Genomic DNA, 18,765 nt, shown 5'->3' with positions numbered 1-18,765 from the left:
GAGGCCAGCAGATGAAGGGGTGCTCAGGTTGGACTGGCCCTATTTGATGGGCAAGATCACCCTGCAGAGTTTAGGACTGACAGTTCTCCAAGGGCTAAAGGCTCCTATGGCAGCAAGTGGAGCCTAGGGTGATGGCCATCCCTGCCCATGCTCTGCTGCAGGTGCTCCCGGATCAAACCCTCTGGGCTCCACATCGGCTGGTTTGCTGCCCCCTACTTCTTCCCTAAGCAGCTCTCCCTGCCAACTTGTGTCTATGGTGGCTGAACTGTCTCCTTCTGCTGGAGTTCCAGAGACTCGTGGTGAAAGTGAGTTGCTCCATACCAGTTCAACTCACCTGTTCCCCTGGAGCTTCTGGGGCACAGGGACAACACCAGGTATGCAGTAGCCCCATGTAGGGTTCCCAGGTTTCCCCCTCTCAGTCCAGCTTCTGTGTGTTCCCTCTGTTCACTTTCAGTGCCTTCCCTCTGAAGATCTGCTAGGAGTATACCAGTCATCTTGGTCCCTTTGTGGCAGCTGTTTTACCTGGCTGCATCTAGTCAGCCATCTTGCCACCGCTCAAAAACTTCTTAATGTTAATGTGGGAAAAACTGAATGCTATTCCTCTAAGATCTTTACAAGGCAAAGATGCGCACTCTTGCCATTTCTATTGAATATAGGACTGGATGTATGAACAAGAGCAATTAGTCGAGAAAAAAATAAAAAGTACACAAGCCCTTTATTCATGTGTGTTGGCCGCATAAATGTCTTCTTTTGAGAAGTGTCTGTTCATGTCCTTTGCCCACTTTTTAATGGGGTTGCTTGTTTTTTTCTGATAAACTTGTTTAAGCTCCTTATAGACACTGGATATTAGACCTTTGATGGATAGGTTGCAAAGATTTTCTCCCATTCTATAGGTTATTTGTTCACTCTGATAATAGTTTCTTTTGCTTTAATTAGAAATTATAGAAATTATAAATCACTTTGGGCAATATGGCCATTTTCATGACATTAGATAGCTCTTTTGTTTAATTAGACCCCATTTCTCAGTTTTTGCTTTTGTTGCCATTGCTTTTAATGTTTTCGTCATGAAATCTTTGCCCATGTCTATTTCCTGAATAGTGTTGCCTAGATTTTCTTCTAGGGTTTTTATAGTTTTGGGTTTTATATTTAAGTCTTTAATCCATCTTGACTTAATTTTTGTATAAGGCTTAAGGAAGGGGTCTAGTTTCAATTTTCTGTGTATGGCTAGCCAGTTCTCCCAGCACCATTTATTAAACAGGGAATTATTTCTCCATTGCTTGCTTTTGTGAGGATTGTTGAAGATTAGATGATTGTAGATGTGTGGTCTTATTTTTGAGTTCTCTATACTGTTCCATTGGTCTATGTGTCCGTTTTGGTATCAGTACCATGCTGTTTTGGTTATTGTAACCTTGTAGTATGATTTGAAGGTGGGTAGTGTGATGCCTCCACCTTTGTTCTTTTTGCTTAGGATTGTCTTAGCTATCCAGGCTCTTGTTTTGATTCCACATGAACTTTAAAATAGTTTTTTTTCTAATTCTTTGAAGAATGTCAGTGGTAGCTTGATGAGAATAGCATAGAAATTATAAATTACTTTGGGCAGTATGGCCATTTTCACGATATTGATTCTTCCTAACCATGAGCTCACCATCACTGATCATTAGAGAAATGCAAGTCAAAACCACAGTAAGATACCATCTCTTGCCAGTCAGAATGGCAATTATTAAAACATCAAGAAAAACAGATGCCAGTGAGGCTGCAGAGAGATAGGAATGCTTTTCCACTGTTGGTGGGAATGTAAGTTAGTTCAATCATTGTAGAAGTTGGTGTGGCAATTCCTCAAAGTCCTAGAATCAGAAATACCATTTGACCCAGCAATCCCATTCTTGGGTATGTACCCAAAGGAATATAAATCATTCTATTATAAAGATACATGCATGTATATGTTCATTGCAGCACTATTCACAATAGCAAAGACATGGAATCAACCCAAATGCCCATCATTGACAGACTAAACAAAGAAACTGTGGTACATATAGACCATGGAATACTATGCAGCCATAAAAAGGAATGACATCATGTCCTTTGCAGGGACATGGATGGAGCTGAAAGCCATTATCCCCAGTAAACTGACACAGCAGCAGAAAACCAAACACTGCATGTTCTGACTCATAAGTGGGAGCTGAACAATGAGAACACATGGACATAGGGAGGGGAGCAAGACACACTGGGGCCTGTCGGGGTGAGGAGGGTGGGGTGTGGGGAGGGAGAGCATCAGGAAAAATAGCTAATGCATGATGGGCTTAATACTTACATGATAGGTTGATAGGTGCAGCAAACCACCATGGCACACGTTTACCTATGTAACAAACCTGCACATCCTACACATGTACCCCAGGACTTAAAATAAAAAAAACAAAAACAAAAACAAAAAAAAGGAAGTAAAAAATAAGCTTAAAAGGAAAAAGTAAAATTTTTTCTATTTGCCAATGACATGATGCTACATATAGAAAACTCAAAACACTTCATAGAGATTGTTAAATCGAGTAAAGCAGCAGGATACAAAATCAACATACAAAAATCAGTTGCACTTCTTTACACCAATAATGATCTATCTGAAAAAGAAATCAGGAAAACACAATCCATCACAATAGCATCAAAAAGAATAAAATAGAGGGTGGAACAAGGTGGCCAAATAGAACCTTCCAGTACTCATTCCTCTGCAGGGACATCAAGTTCAACAAATACCCTCACGAGCCCAGGAAGCACAGTGCGAAGACAGAATCTACCTCCTTAGGAAGTAAAAGGAATGTTAGGGTGGGATTTTGCATTTGAGCCTAGTGCTGACCCCACTGCAGTGGAACACAGCACTGGAAAGAGCCTCCAAGGCCCTTGATTCTAGGCTGGAGGCCACAGAGGGAGCATTTAGACGCCACCCCCCACCCCAGGTCAGAGGGGAATCTGCTACCTCAGCAGGAGGAATCCAAGTTCCAGTCCACTTCACAACCACCTAACTAAAGTGGCCTTCGGCCAGACCCTAAAACAAGGATTTGCATTCAGGTAGATTATTTGGGAGATGATTTAAGGACGCACCAGTGCAGGAGTGGGACAGTGAGACCAGGGCAGTTTGAGAATCAATAAAGGGTGCATCTCATTGGCAAGTTACCTGTGAACAAAGGGAGCATAATTCCACTGGACAACACTAGGAGGCAGTGTTATACAAGCCTGAGAGTAATTCCACCTGACCAGGTATAGCACAAAGATATTTAGCCTCCAACTCCCATCATCCTGGGCTGAGTAGTGGTCCAGACCCGTAGTTTTCAAGTCTGTCTAGCCTGCCTGAGGACATGCCAAGAGAAAGCCTTCCCATAGAGTCCTGAGTTCACGTGGCAGGATGCCAGAGGCATGTTCTAGAACAGTAGGTGCCGAAGCACAAGGCAACACTCACTCGTGGAATGTTCTCAAAACAAAGAAACGATAAATGTTTGAAGTGATACATGTGCCAATCATCATTTGATCATTACACAATGTATACATGTATCAGAACACCACATTGTACCCTATAAACATGTATGTGTCAATAAAGAAACAAAAATTATGTTGTATAGAGAAAAATGCATAAGAAACAGCAAGAGTTATAGATCAATATCACGAATGTAAAGAAAAAACACCAGCATAAACAAAGCCATATGACATATATCACCCTCATACCACACACATGGAGCTCTTTCAGACACATTGCCCAGGGCCTTCAGGTAGAGGGGCCAGTGGGAATGAGGATGATGGATGAAGGGAAGGAAAATTTTTTAAAGAGGCCTAATGGGGATTGATGAAGAAAGTATGCCATAAACTTGGAGTGCGATTAAAGCCTTCCATCTGCCTCTTTTGCCGCCTCTTTTGCCGCCTCTAGGTTACCAGTTCTGCTTTTCCTGGACCTGTTCCAAGCTCTCATGTTCCACATCACACATGGGACATCTGGTGTCAGGCTCCCAGAGAGCTAGAACCAGGTGAAATATAAGAGCACAGTCCTCCCAGTCAGTGGCATGGGGATAATCGGACAATACAACTCTCCACACTTTTTTAATGGAGAGATATGAATAAGAGGTCCACAGGAGCAACCTGAGGCCCTGCAACTACATTTCCCAGGGCTCTCTGGGGTAACCCTAATGTGACCCTGGGGGTGGGGCCACTTGGACATCCAATGAGAGCACTTCCCCTGCAGACTTTGAAAGTGAGAGCACTTCCTTATAGGCATTGGATGTGGGAGGATTGCATTCAGTCTAGTTCCTGGTCGCCTGCTGAAATAACCTGGTAAGTGGAACTCTGTAAGGGACTTGCAGCGTACTTTGAAATTGGGGTTTAATCCTATCTCAAGTGTGAGTACAGGAGAGTAGATTCAACACGATGTCTACATTTCAAGTATAAGGTTGTTCAGAAAGTGTGGCCGGCACATACTTGGAAGCTAATGCTGTCACTACTCCACAGCTTAGTGGTGGCAGTTACAGGTCCTTGACTGAAACTGTTGGGTTTAGAGTCACAGCCACTTTATAGCTGTGAGAACTTGGCCTAGTCACTTAGTTTCCCTAAAACTCAGTTTCTTTTTCAGTAAAATGGAGCTTTGAGTACTGCTTGCTTAAAGGAGTTGTTATGAGGATTAAATACATGTATTAAAAGATAGCTAATGTGTTTAAGGCAACTTTCTCAACAGGATTTCCCTCTTGGTTACTTGTAACAGTGATGCTCACCCTCCTCTGTCCCCAGTGGCTTGTGTCCCAAAGGACCCAGGTAGTCCTACAGGCAGCAAGCTCGTAATAATTCCTGCTCCTCTTGCAGTAGCTGATAAAAAGCCCCTAATGATCCTGGATGTCCAGGAAGATTGAATTCTGTTGTTTGCAATGCCTATGGGAATTCCAGAGGGAAGTTTTTGTTTTTTTGAGACAGAGCCTTGCCCAGTTGCCCAGGCTGGAGTGCAGTGGCGTCATCTCAGCTCACTGCAACCTCCTCCTCCTGAGTCCAAGTGATTCTCCTGTCTCAGCCTCCTGAGTAGCCGGGATTACAGGCACCCGCCACTGTGGCTGGCTAATTTTTCTATTTTTAGTAGAGATGGGGTTCAGTTTTGTATTTTTAGTAGAGATGGGGTTTCACCATCTTGACTAGGCTCGTCTCGAACTCCTGACCTCACGTGATCCACCCGCCTCCGCCTCCCAAAGTGCTGGGATTACAGGCGTGAGCCCCCACACCAGGGACGAAGTTTTATTATGGCCAAAGTTTCCTTAGTGGAGAGGGTCTCCAGGAGGCTTGAATGACAAAAAAGTTAACTCCTTCACTGTCAGACTGAGAGCATCACCCCCTGAACATGGACTTGCAGAATTCCACAGAAGAGAGGAGACTGGCCTAGACAGACAGCCCCAGGAGCTGAGGGCCCAACGGGCTTTCTACCCTGGATGCTCCTCCCATGCCCTGACATGATGCCCACTACAATGGTATACTTGTTTGCTCTTTTCTAATTAAAAAACAAACAAACAAAAAATCAGACATACTGTTTGCTCTTCAATGCTTGAAACACAAAACAGGTGACACCACCTTCCTCCTCAAAAGGAACTTTTTAACTGTCAACTTTCTACCTGCACGCTGCCCAGAGACTTATTTTGTCTGGCCCTTGCCGTCTTCAGCAGTAGCAGCAGTTTTTCTTTAGATTTGCTTTCCTGGCCTGCTACAAGTACCCCCCACCACCTGCCTGGCCCCAGTCGGCATTAAACGGCAGCAGTGAGTGGCCTTCTGGACAGGAACAACTGTTGAATGATGGTCTTTGGGTGTGGCTAGTCCAGCAACCCCTTATCATCCAGAGACTCAATGAGCTGGCTTAGGAGGGGGCTTGGTTGTAGTGTCAATTTAGTGGGATTCCATGCCCTTCTTTCATGGTGGTAGAGACAAAACAAAAGAGAAGGAATAGGAAAAGAAAAGAAAAGAAAAAACACAGAAAGAAAAGCCACTCATTGGCTCTCCTTATTAATTCTTCTAATCATTAATGCCAGAAATCTATGCAGCAGGTGTAGATGATTTTAACTCAGTCCACAATTGTACTTGTGCTGACTGTAGCCTTAAGGCATAAGAGCCCTATCTCACAGGCAGGCTACCTCTGGGTTAATCTGCTTTTAATTCGTCTGTGTTGGGCTCTTGTTTATAACTTTTTTAAGAGAAAGAATAAAGGTTTCTTTAGCGATAAAGAAAAAGAAAACCACTGCTGTATATTTAACATATATAGATTCTAGAGACCTGGAATTGAACAATGAGTTCTGCGTATCAACCTACTCTCCAGGGGTACCAATCCAAGAATGTGATTATTGAAGTGCCAAATCACATAGGGATAAATCACAATAGTTGGTCAACCGTTGAATATTGATCCTTCAACTAAACAACATTCATGAACTCTGCAGAAAAACATAAGCATTTTGCTCAACATTCAGGACCCTCTAGAAGTTGCCTTATTCTGTATATCTTACCTTTCTTTTACACAGCTCTCCAAAATGTCCACAAAGGTGACTTAAGTCAGGTTCCCCCAAACCAGACACCAAGACAAGAATCCATGTGCGAGTGACTGAAGGAAGTGCTGGGAGAGCCCCAGCTGCAGCCTGGATGTGAATTGCAACTCCAAAGTGTGTCCAGACTCAAGGCAAGGGCACTAGGCTTTCCAGACCTCCTACTAAGTCATCGATCCAGCACTGCCCTGCCAGGACATAAATCCCTGGCACCTCTAGCTCTCTGCAAAGGAGGGCAAAGCAGCTTCAAGAGCCCTTGGGAGTCCTCCAAAGAGAGTCTAGGGTACAGGTCCGAAAGTAGAAGAACATAGAAGGCAGGCCACGGGCACTGCGAGATGGGAAAAGAGATCTGAAGGGATCCAGGTAAGTTATTGAAAGTATTCTTCCTGCGCTAACCCCAGTCCTGAATCCTTGCCAGTCAGCCCCGTCTTCCCTCTTAGGTACCCTGAGCAGGCTCTATTTTATGCCCTTCCGTACCTACAGTGGAAACCAATAGGTTTTTTTTTTTTTTCAGACAGAGTCTCACTCTATTGCTCAGGCTAGAGTGCAGTGGCACGATCTCAGCTCACTGCAACCTCCACCTCCCAGGTTCAAGTGATTCTCCTGCCTCAGCCTCTCAAATAGCTGGGACTATAGGCATGTGCCACCACACCTGGCCTTTTTTTTTTTTTTTTTAAATTTTTTATTAGAGATGGAGATTCACCGTGTTGGCCAGGCTGGTCTCAAACTCCTGACCTCAAGTGATCCACTCGCCTTGGCCTCCCAAAGTGCTGGGATTACAGGCGTGAGCCATTGCGCCAAGACCCAATAGGTCTAAGGGGTCTCATTTGAGTCATTGTATATAAGTATTTTTTTCAATGTTTTTTGTCTAAAAAACTTTAGACAGGGAATGCACTCTCCAATTACCTTCAAGCGCTACCCCTCCTTATTTTATTATACCTAGATACATCTTGCCTTTACATTTCAATAATTTAACCAGAATATGTTCTGTTAAAAATCTTTTCATTGGTGGGCCATCAGACTGGGTGACTCCTGTGGTTTCATTTTCATTCATTTTACTGTTTACCAGTAAACAGTAGAAAACTGGAGACTTCACCAATCAGAAACTGTCAACTAACCTCTAACTGGGGACTTTTCACTCTAACCAACCAAATAGCTTTTCTTTGTCTCACTCTTGTGAACATTTTATAAAGGTTTCTCTCCTGCCCTCCCCTTTCCTCAGCAGAGCATTGAGCCACCTGTGGTCTGGTGCTGCCTGGCTCATGAATTGCTGTCTGTTCTAGTAAACTTTAAAAAATGTTATACCTAAAAAATTATCTTTTAACAATTCCGGTGTTGACAGTACTGGATTGGTCTCTCTTAGACTCTAGTCTTTCTTGATCTTCAGATTGAATTTTTAACCTCGTATTTCTTTTTTTTTCTGAGACAGAGTCTCACTCTTTCACCCAGGCTAGAGTTCAGTGGCGCTATCTCGGCTCACTGCAAGCTCCGCCTCCCGGGTTCATGCCGTTCTCCTGCCTCAGCCTCCCGAGTAGCTGGGACTACAGGCACCCACCACCGCGCCTGGCTAATTTTTTGTATTTTTAGTAGAGATGGGGTTTCACCGTGTTAGCCAGGATGGTCTCGATCTCCTGACCTCGTGATCCGCCCTCCTCGGCCTCCCAAAGTGCTGGGATTACAGGCGTGAGCAACCGTGCCCGGCCTTAACATCATATTTCTATCTCCTTATAAGCCAAAATGGCTCGTTCAAAAGCCATAACTCTCTTAACTTTTCTACTCTTTGTTCTGTATTGAAAGGAGTCAGTGTTCACCAACACTCCTTTAGTGTGACCTCTCTACTTTTTGGTTTTCATATTCATCTACTTGTTCACTGGCCATCAAACCAAAACTATCCAGATAGCTCAGTTATTGCATTTCTCAAGCTCTTTTATGTTTGATATTACCTTTATATTCATGTTGCCTTTATGATCAAGTGAAATACTAGCCAGAATATTTGGAGCAAACCCTTTCCCTTCAATACTTTGAAGATATACTTCTATTACTTCACCAGTGGATATTTTTGTGTAACATTCTCTTGCTGCCCTGATGTTTTCTCTTTCATGAAATATTTTCTTTCTCTGCCAGATGCTTGAGTAGTTGTCTTTAGACTTTTAATAATTTAACAAAAATATATTCCAGTGGCAAACATGTTGTATCGAACTTTCCCAGAATTTTCTCTTTTGTTTTTTAGCTTCAATTTTTTCATCATTTCAGGAAAATATTTATCTTTACATACATTTTTCTTAACTTTTAAATCCTGGGGTACATGTACAGGTTTGTTATACAGGTAAACTTGTGTCATGGGGGTTTGTTGTACAGATTTTATCACCCAGGTATTAAGCCTAGTACCCATTAGTAATTTTTCCTGATCCTCTCCCTGCTCCCACCCTCCAACCTGTGAAAGGCCCCAGTGTGTGCTGTTTGCTTCTTTGTATTAATTCTCATCATTTAGCTCCCACTTATTAGTAGGAACATGCATTATTTCATTTCCTGCTCCTATGTTAGTTTGCTAAGGATAATAGCATCCAGCTCCATCCATGTTTCCATGAAAGACAGGATCTTGTTCTTTTTAGTGGCTGCATAGTATTCCATAGTGTATAAGGACCACATTTTCTTTATCCAATCTGTCATTGATGGGCATTTAGGTTGATTCTGTGTCTTTGCTATTGTGAAGACATGATCTTGTTCTTTTTAGTGGCTGCATAATATTCCATGGTGTATAAGTGCCACATTTTCTTTATCCAATCTGTCATTGATGGGCATTTAGGTTGATTCTGTCTTTGCTATTGTGAATAGTGCCATACATTTTTCTATTGCACTTTTTGCGTTCTGCACTTTGGAGCACCAATTGTCTTTGCATTGGCTTGTCCTTGTCTGCTTTCTATTTTACTCTATCTTAATTGCTTTATCATTTCATTAGCCTTTAGTAGGAATATCAAGTTTTCTGTCACATAAGCAATGTGATACGATATCGTATCTATATAGTTCCTTTCTGTTCATCATTATGTATTCTGTTGATTAATTAGTCCCATTTCTGTCCTTAATTAGTATTCTAAGGTATGAAATCTTTCTTTTCATAAAACTATTATCATTTTATTTTTAGCTGTTTTTTATTGAGTTTATTTTACACGGTCCATAGCCCCAGATACCTGTACAAATTTTTTTTTTCAGTTTATTTTTCTTCTTGAATTGGTTGTGGTTTTTTTGTATGTAACTTTTGCATGTTATGTCTTTTCTTCTAATCCCAATCTCATAGTATTTTCATTTTGTTTGTTCTCATCATTTTCATGTATGTATCGCTCTATTTCCACCTTTTATTTGTTGCTTGAATCTGGTGCGGCTGGTGAGATGTCCAGCTGGGGTTGGCGTACACTTGTCAGTCGAGGAAAATGACAGGATGAGTCTCAATCATTTTAGGAGATTTATTTGCCAAAGTTAAGGATGTGGGCCTGGGACACAGGTCTATGCCTTTCTCCGAAGATGATTTTCAGGACTGCAAATTTAAAGGGGAAGGATGGGATATCGAGAAGCACAGTTTTCATGTAAGAGCCGGGTAGGGAAAATAGTCATTCATGGCCTTTGGCTCAGTGATTGTGCATTTTTTTGCATGAGATGACATAAACAAAAGGGGCAGAGGAAAAATGCAAGGACTCTGCATTTTACATAACACACCTGGTGGCTCAGATGCTACTCTTTTAGCTGTGGTTTCAGCCAGTTGGTTACCCTGACTTTCTGTGGTGTCTAATTTTGAGTGACCTAGGATTTTTATAATTGCCAAACGTTTTGGTTTTACAGTAGCTTCTAACAGCTCTGATACCTGCTGCCCATTTTCTATGGGTTGCCATGAGGAGCTTAAATATCCTCTCTCTTTCCATAGCATCCCAAAGTTATGAGCAACCCCAAAAGCGTAGGCTGTCAGTGTAAATGTTTGCAGCCTTGTCTTTTGCCACTTGACAAGCTCCAGTCAGGGCAATCAATTTGGCTACTTGAACCAATCTGGCATGGGGAAGAGGACTGGCTTCAGTTACCTCTAGTAAGGAAACCACAGCATATCCTGCTCTAAAATTTCCATTTTCTCATCTTAAATAAGACCCATCTGTATACCATTCTATCTCAGCATTATCCAGTGGCATCTCTTACAGGTCTGTCCTGGGGATAAGTTGGTCAGTCATCAGAACACAGTCATCAGGGATCTTGTTGGAAGGGCCTCGCAAGAGAGTGGCTGGATTAAGACGATAGAGCAGGAAATAGTAATACTGGGAGATGATAAAAGGAAAATTTCATAAGAGGCTAACCAGTTGACAGACAGATAGTGGGTATGATGAGAATTTAGAAGGGTCTCAATAGGATGTGGCACAAAAATGGTAAGGGGGGAACCCATAATTATTTCTTCAACAGACTTGTACAGAAGGACCATGGCTGTTACTACTCTTACACGAGGAGGCAGCCCTCGAGCCACAGGGTCCCACTGTTGGCTATAATAGCCTACAGGTCTCTGATGATCACCATGTTTCTGGGTCAGTACCCTGGATGCAGTACCTTCAGTTTCACATACAAAAAGGGAGAAAGGCAACTTGTAGTTTGGGTGCCGTGAGGCTGGGGAATTAGTGAGAATTTCCTTTATTTGTTATATAGCTGGTTGTCCCTCTGGAGTCCCCATGATGAGATCAGGTTGTTCATTTTTTAGGTATGCATATGGAGGGTAAGCCATAAAGGAGAAATTTGGTATCTAGTTTCTACAACAGCCTGCCAGTCCCCAAAATCCTCTAAGTTGTTTCTTGGTGATGGGCATTGGGAAAGCTAAAATTTCTCTCACTTTGTCAGGGTTAATACTCAGTCCTTTGACCAAGATAATATGCCCCAAATACTTAACTTCCGGTAAGCACAGCTGAAGTTTGTCTTCAGACACTTTGCGTCCCTTGCTGGCTGAGTAAATACAGACTATCTTCCTGGGAGGAAGATGTTGCGCCTGGACAAAGGAGAAGGTCATCCACATACTGAATGAGTGTTGAGCCCTGGGGAAAAATTACATCCTTTAAATCAGCTTTTAGTATTTGGGAAAAGTAAGTGGGACTTTCTGTATACCCTCGGGGCATGACAGCCCACATATATTGCCATTCTTTCCAAGTAAAAGCAAACAAATATGGCTGTCTGGCTCTACAGGAATACTGAAAAAGGCACTGCAGAGATTCACAGCTGAGAAATACTGGCTGGTAGTGAGTATAGCTGATAGAACGGTATGTGGGTTGGGGACCACTGGGTGCTTGGGTATTACAATATTGTTTATTGCCCTCAAGTCCTGCACAAATCTCCATTTTCTTCTGCTTTGTTTCTTTACAGGGAATATAGGGCTATTGCAGGGGCTCGTGCAGGGAATAATGAGCCCCTTTTTAGATAGTCTTGTATAATAGGGGCAATTCCATTTGCAGCTTCCTGTCATAGAGGGTATTGTTTAAGGCTAGGCAAGGGTTTCTTTGGATTTATCTCTACCTTTATTGGAGTGGCTGAGAATATTTTCCCTATATCTGTATTGACTGAGACCATAAGTGGGAGGGGACATCCTTGAGCAAGCGTTCCTCTTCTGGTGTTAACGGGAAGACTGGGGAAGCTAAAAGGAGTTTCATTGTTTCCTCCTCTTTATTCCAGTGTTTTCTCTTCTCCTCTATTATTTCCTTCTGTGTCTCCATTTCATATTCCCGGCCACAAGATGATGTTTCAACACTACTAAATTCAACACTACTAAATTGTGGTACGTTGTCAGGACATTTTGTAATTCGGTATTTTTGGCCTCCTGGCCCCAATTCTAAAAAAAGTTCATGTTTTGATGAGAAAAAGATATGGGCATTATGGATGTTGAGGAGATCACAGCTCAAAAGATTGACAGGGGCCCCAGGGCATATAAGAAACATATGGTACCTACAGAGCATGTCACACACACTTAGAGCCTGCGGCGGGAGCTGAACCCGATGGAACGGTAAGGTATAGGTTTGGACTTAAAACAGGAGATCATTTTTTTAGACACAGCCACCATGTTAATTCTTTCATTACTCTGAGAAATGGGCTTTCTAAATCAGGTGGGATTTATCAGAGATATAGTTGTGTCTGTGACAAGGCAGTTGTAAGCTCATGATTTATTATTATATTAATGTCTCCCAATTTGTTTGTCATGGCGAAGTTTTAACAGCTCACTAGGAGTTTCTTTGTGGGCAAAATATGGGGGAGGCGTGTGGCTTTTCATCTTGTAGCCATCTTATTTAGGAACCAAAAGGGGGAGGCAGGTTTGCATGACCCACTTACCAGCTTGACTTTTCCCTTTGGCTAAATGAGTTTGGGGGTCCCACAGTTTAATTTCCTTTCACAGACTCCTCAGTTTTCTTTAGTGGAGGTGAGGGGAGGTGATTATGACAAGAGATGCTCTGATGGCGGATCTTCTGTATATAGATAGTCCTTCTTTCTTTTGAGCTGCATCATACATTAAGGGCCTTACCTTGTTTATCTATCTCAACATGCCCAATTATAGTTGTACCTGGAGGAAGACCAGGTGCTAGCACTACATCCTGGTCTTTGATGTGTTTGGTATATGTCATGGCAGTGATTGAGGGCATGGAACTTGGTTCACCCTTCCTTGCTGATCTCATGACAGTTCATCAGCTGGTGGGTTGCCTCTGGAGGCTGCGGAAGCCCTGCTCCTGGTGGCTTCCACAGCTTCCAGGTTTTTAACCCAGAAGGCTCTACCCCATCAGCGTTGCTCCCATCTCCATAGTTACAGTTTCCACACACTTTCTTATACGACTCAAATGTTCGCTTTACTGTGCAGGCCCTTCCCTCCGTTTTGTGATTTTTAGGACATCTTCATAATTTATGGTCTACAAAACTATTATTTCGTTTTCAAGGAAGTCATGTTATCTATTTCTAACGGTCTTTTCTCTTATTTCTAGAATTCAAGCCAGGAAGAAGCAGCATTCTGTCTTCTGGATTAAAACTGAAGATCAACCTACTACCAACTTACTAAGAAAGGTATTAAGTGCCTGAGAGCTCTCAGTGGGCTTCCTAAGCACGTTCACTCTGCCTCCTTTAAGTCTTATATTTATGATCAAGATGAAAGGGAGGGATGTATCACTGCACAGAGATTCTACAAGTGGATATATAAAGCTAATAATGTTTTCAGTGAGCTCTTCTCCTGGCAACTACTTTCCAAATGCTTTCAGCATTCCACCTTGAAGCACAACGTTAATAATGCACAATTTCTTATGCTCAGCCACAAAATGTTCAAGTGTGATTTGGTTACACCATATTGCTCTATCCAGGCCTCTAACAAAACTGACTTCTTTCAAATGGACTTGCAGTTGCTAAATTCCAAATCAACACTTTATCTTAAAAAAAGAAAAGGTAATCCCAGCACTTTGGGAGGCCGAGGCTGGCGGATCACGAGGTCAGGAGATCGAGACCATTCTGGCTAACACGGTGAAACCCTGTCTCTACTAAAAATACAAAAAAATTAGCTGGGCACGGTGGCGGGTGCCTGTAGTCCCAGCTACTCGGGAGGCTGAGGCAGGAGAATGGCTGGCGTGAACCCAGGAGGCGGAGCTTGCAGTGAGCCGAGATCACGCCACTGCACTCTGGCCTGGGCGAAAGAGCAACACTCCGTTAAAAAAAAAAAAAAAAAGAAAAGGAGGGGAAGGGTGGAGGGAGGAGAACAGAGAGGGTACAAGAGACAAAAAAAGAAAAAGAGGAAAACAAATGCTTGTAAACAAGTTATACCAAATAAAAGAGATATAAAATAATTTCTTAAGGAATGATATTCTAAGCAAGAATCAAATGTCCAGGTATGTATAAACTGCCTTCTTCCTTTTAGATCAGCTTCTCTCTCTTCTTTACATACTCAGTACAAATTCTAGGTGAGGGGGAAGAGAGGGGTTGGCATTGTCTGACTAAATACAACTTGTTCTCTCTCTGAGTGGTAGAACTTTAGAGCTTGACCAAATGTTACGAAAGGGTGCTGGTGGAAGTTAGGATGAGAAGAAATGCAATCTAATAGATTTAGGAGAAATGATGTTGTAGACATCAAGAACAGAGAAAGTTGGAAACTGGCAATATGGGGAGGATAGCTGGGTCAGAAAGGAAAAATGGGAGAATATAGAAGAAATGTTATGAGAAGGGAAAATAGGAGATGCTTCACTTATCACCATTCATCTCAGGGCAGGTCCCTTTGTACAAGGTCATCCTCAGGCCATATCACATTACAAAAGAGTTATACCTGAGGTCTGTACAGCACTGTTGCAATCAAAGTCTCAAAAGATTAAGACACTATGATGGCAGGTTTCAAAAACCTTTTCTAAAATATTTAACAAAATAAGGGGCATTTATTTTTTTTTTGGTTCACGTTACCTGAAAGTTAAAAGATAGCTTTTGGCTTCATTGAGGTCTTTCCTCATTCTACCTTCTCTTGTTTTTCATTTCTTGGTAAACTTGGTGAACTCTTTGTTAGTGTTGTTCTTCAGTAGGTTCTCACCAATAGCTTTGAATGAATACACCACCAGCTTCTACTCACCAACAGCTTTGAATGAATACCCCACCAGCTTCTACCTTGTAGCAGAATGTATACGCTTAGGTTTCAGCAAAAGTTCCTCAATAAAGTCTCAGATCTACTTAGGTCATATGTTATCCATGAGCCAAGCACTGGTCCTAGAGCATATGTGTTCAAATTGGTCCCACCTAGTTCATGTGACTGTCCATAAGGCGCAATATGGGCAGCCTATTCTCTATACAGTATCTGGAAACATCGCTTTGATTGTGGCAAACATTGCTCAATTACAACCCTTCTCTCAGGCCTCTCTCATTTACATTTCTCATTTCACTTACAGTAAAAGCCAGAATGCCAGTCTTAGCTCCAAGGCTGCAGTTGCCTGTCAGATCTCATCTCAATCCACTCTCCTTCTCACTCATATGCTCCAGTTACCCTGGCTTCCTGAATGTTTTTTGAACGCTCAAGGCAGTTTCCAGCTTAAGGCCTTGTTATTTTCTGTTCTCCTACTTGGAACAATCCTCCTCACGCATATCCTTAGGCCTTATTCTCTGGCATCCTTCAAATCTTAGCGAGTGTTTTTTTTGTTGTTGTTTTGTTTTTAACCAACTAATCTGAAATTGGAGCTCTCCCTGTGCACTTACTGAGTCCTTTCTTTACTTTAGTTTTCCCAGGGCACTTACCACAATCTAACAGATTGCATGTTTTATCCGCGTATTCAGTTTCCTATATATGTCACTCCAACTACCACTAAAATATAAGATTTTTGAGAGTAAGCAAGCACTAGATCAGTAGGAAACACATTATAGCTATTCAGTGAACTATTTCTTGAGTTAATCAATGGATGAGTGAAGCAATACAGTTCTTTGAGTGGGAAACTTTGTATAAGGCTCAGCTAAAAGGGAAATTGAGTGGGTCAGGTACCACGGATACTATACACTCTATTGCATGATTCTCCTGCCTACATCAGAAGATGTTTATAAGCTATTTTAAAGGATACCAATTGGAATCTCTCTTTTATTAATCACCAAGAGAACCATGAACAAGCTGTGTATCATTTGACTCATCATTTAATCTTGATTTCCAGCTTCTCACACTTGAAAGAAGACATAATACATTTCTCACAGGATTCTGGGACTATTAACTGAATTTACGTGTGTAAAAGGAATTCATACGATGAAAGCACTAGAAATAATTATTATACTTATAACTATCGTATTTTTACATGTTTAAAATATAGCCATAATTAGCCTACTCAAATCCAAGTGTAAAAGTAATATGATTTGCTTTCGTTTTGTTTTTCTTGCTTAGGGGATCATGGACATTGAAGCATATTTTGAAAGAATTGGCTATAAGAAGTCTAGGAACAAATTGGACTTGGAAACATTAACTGACATTCTTCAGCACCAGATCCGAGCTGTTCCCTTTGAGAACCTTAACATCCATTGTGGGGAAGCCATGGACTTAGGCTTAGAGGCCATTTTTGATCAAGTTGTGAGAAGAAATCGGGGTGGGTGGTGTCTTCAGGTCAATCATCTTCTGTACTGGGCTCTGACCACTATTGGTTTTGAGACCACGATTTTGGGAGGGTATGTTTACAGCACTCCAGCCAAAAAATACAGCACTGGCATGATTCACCTTCTCCTGCAGGTGACCATTGATGGCAGGAACTACATTGTCGATGCTGGGTTTGGACGCTCATACCAGATGTGGCAGCCTCTGGAGTTAATTTCTGGGAAGGATCAGCCTCAGGTGCCTTGCATCTTCCGATTGACGGAAGAGAATGGATTCTGGTATCTAGACCAAATCAGAAGGGAACAGTACATTCCAAATGAAGAATTTCTTAATTCTGATCTCCTAGAAGACAGCAAATACCGAAAAATCTACTCCTTTACTCTTGAGCCTCGAACAATTGAAGATTTTGAGTCTGTGAATACATACCTGCAGACAGCTCCAGCATCTGTGTTTACTAGTAAATCATTTTGTTCCTTGCAGACCCCAGATGGGGTTCACTGTTTGGTGGGCTTCACCCTCACCTATAGGAGATTCAATTATAAGGACAATACAGATCTGATAGAGTTCAAGACTCTGAATGAGGAAGAAATAGAAAAAGTGCTGAAAAATATATTTAATATTTCCTTGGAGAGAAAGCTTGTGCCCAAACATGGTGATAGATTTTTTACTATTTAGAATAAGGAGTAAAACAATCGTGTCTATTTGTCACCCAGCTCGCCAGTTATCAACTGATGACCTATCATGTATCTTCTGTACCCTTACCTTATTTTGAAGAAAATCCTAGACATCAAATCATTTCACCTATAAAAATGTCATCATATATAATTAAACAGCTTTTTAAAGAAACACAACCACAAACCTTTTCAAATAATAATAATAAATGTATTTTAAAGATGGCCTGTGGTTATCTTGGAAATTGGTGATTTATGCTAGAAAGCTTTTAATGTTGGTTTATTGTTGAATTCCTAGAAAAGTTCTATTGGTAGATGAGTATATAAAATATTGTAAAAAAACTTATTGTCTACAAAGTATATTAAAACATTGTTGGCTAATATGATTTGACAAAAAGTGGTTTTTTGGAAGACTTAGGGTATTATGGGGCTACATAATTTTTCCTCAGTGCTCTCTTCCTCTGATCTTTCTTGTCTCTTAAATTACTCTACTTCCTTGCACACTTTGCCATACGAGAACGAACATGAGCTTTTCTTGTGTGGACCTGAGTTGAAATCCTGTGGACACTGGGTGAATTGCTTTTTAGATCTGTAGCTCTGACTCCTCAGGCATAAAATGGGAATTCAGTGGCAGAACTAAACTCCCAACAAATATTTGTTATATGGATCAATTAATAATGTCAGTAATGTTTTTGGTACAAAGTCATTATTTAATAAAAGTTATTGTTCTATCTTGCTTGCCCCCTCCACCCCTGTCATCTGCCTGCTTCTTTCTTGATTAAATATTGATAGGATATTAGATGCCCAAGATCTAAGAGTGTGTTCTGCGCTTCAGAATCTGAATCTTTGCTTATCTATAATTCAGATTTTCTGTTTGTGGATTCCAGTATCAGGACTATAGTTTAACTTGCAGACTTGATCTTATGCTATTCTCCCTCTTCAATGTGTAATCATTGTAATAAGGTTAAGAGAAAGGCAGGGACTAGAATGAAGAAATTTTAGCTAAGAGAACAAGATATATTGTAACACGGGTATTTTATGCAGCAATTTAACAGTTGGGAGATGCTGGTGTGGGTGGATATCTTAGGAAGAGGTAGAAATGAGACATGGCCTCAGTGGGAAGGAAGGATGAAAGACATATTTTAGTATTTGATGGCTTGCCATCTTACTTACTGTACTGGCCTTTTTCAGCTCTGCTGCTATCTGGCAGCAATGCTAGGTCACTTCTTGTACTCTTGGGAAGAAATAAGTTTTTCACTTTCTGACCAGGACCATGTCTGTGGAGTACATGTTGACAAGAAACACTGACCAGATCAAAATGTGTCTCAAGGAGAATGGCACAATTTTGTACAAATGAATCAAGGAAGTCTTATTGCACAAGAGTATCCTGGAACCCAATGCAATTGATTTTTTAGAAAAATATATCACATAGGGGAAAAAAAACTGGAATATGTTGAAGGAGACATATATAATATTTAGC

General features: G+C 41.4%; 1 protein-coding gene across 2 annotated transcripts; it reads left to right on the top strand.

The window, feature by feature from the left end:
• Window positions 1–293: 293 nt before the first annotated feature.
• Window positions 294–18,030, top strand: NAT1 (N-acetyltransferase 1). 2 transcript variants are annotated; one of them, XM_032162348.2, is made up of 4 exons: window positions 4,237–4,308; window positions 6,516–6,899; window positions 13,514–13,592; window positions 16,411–18,030. In XM_032162348.2, exon 4 carries the CDS (start codon window positions 16,417–16,419, stop codon window positions 17,287–17,289), a length of 873 nt encoding a protein of 290 aa, XP_032018239.1. In that variant the 5' UTR covers window positions 4,237–4,308; window positions 6,516–6,899; window positions 13,514–13,592; window positions 16,411–16,416; the 3' UTR covers window positions 17,290–18,030. The 2 variants fall into 2 exon arrangements, with proteins under 2 accessions (XP_032018240.1, XP_032018239.1); XM_032162349.2 differs by lacking the exons at window positions 4,237–4,308; window positions 6,516–6,899 and adding an exon at window positions 294–374.
• The last annotated feature ends 735 nt before the right edge of the window (window positions 18,031–18,765 follow it).

The sequence above is a fragment of the Hylobates moloch genome, unplaced genomic scaffold (assembly GCF_009828535.3).
Source record: "Hylobates moloch isolate HMO894 unplaced genomic scaffold, HMol_V3 SCAFFOLD_8, whole genome shotgun sequence".
Taxonomy (NCBI): Eukaryota; Metazoa; Chordata; class Mammalia; order Primates; family Hylobatidae; genus Hylobates; species Hylobates moloch.
This window is presented reverse-complemented; position numbering and strand designations above follow the sequence as displayed.

Coding starts and splice junctions, on each gene's coding strand:
- NAT1 (XM_032162349.2), top strand. CDS start 16,417: ATGGACATTGAAGCATATTTTGAAAGAATTGGCTATAAGAAGTCTAGG.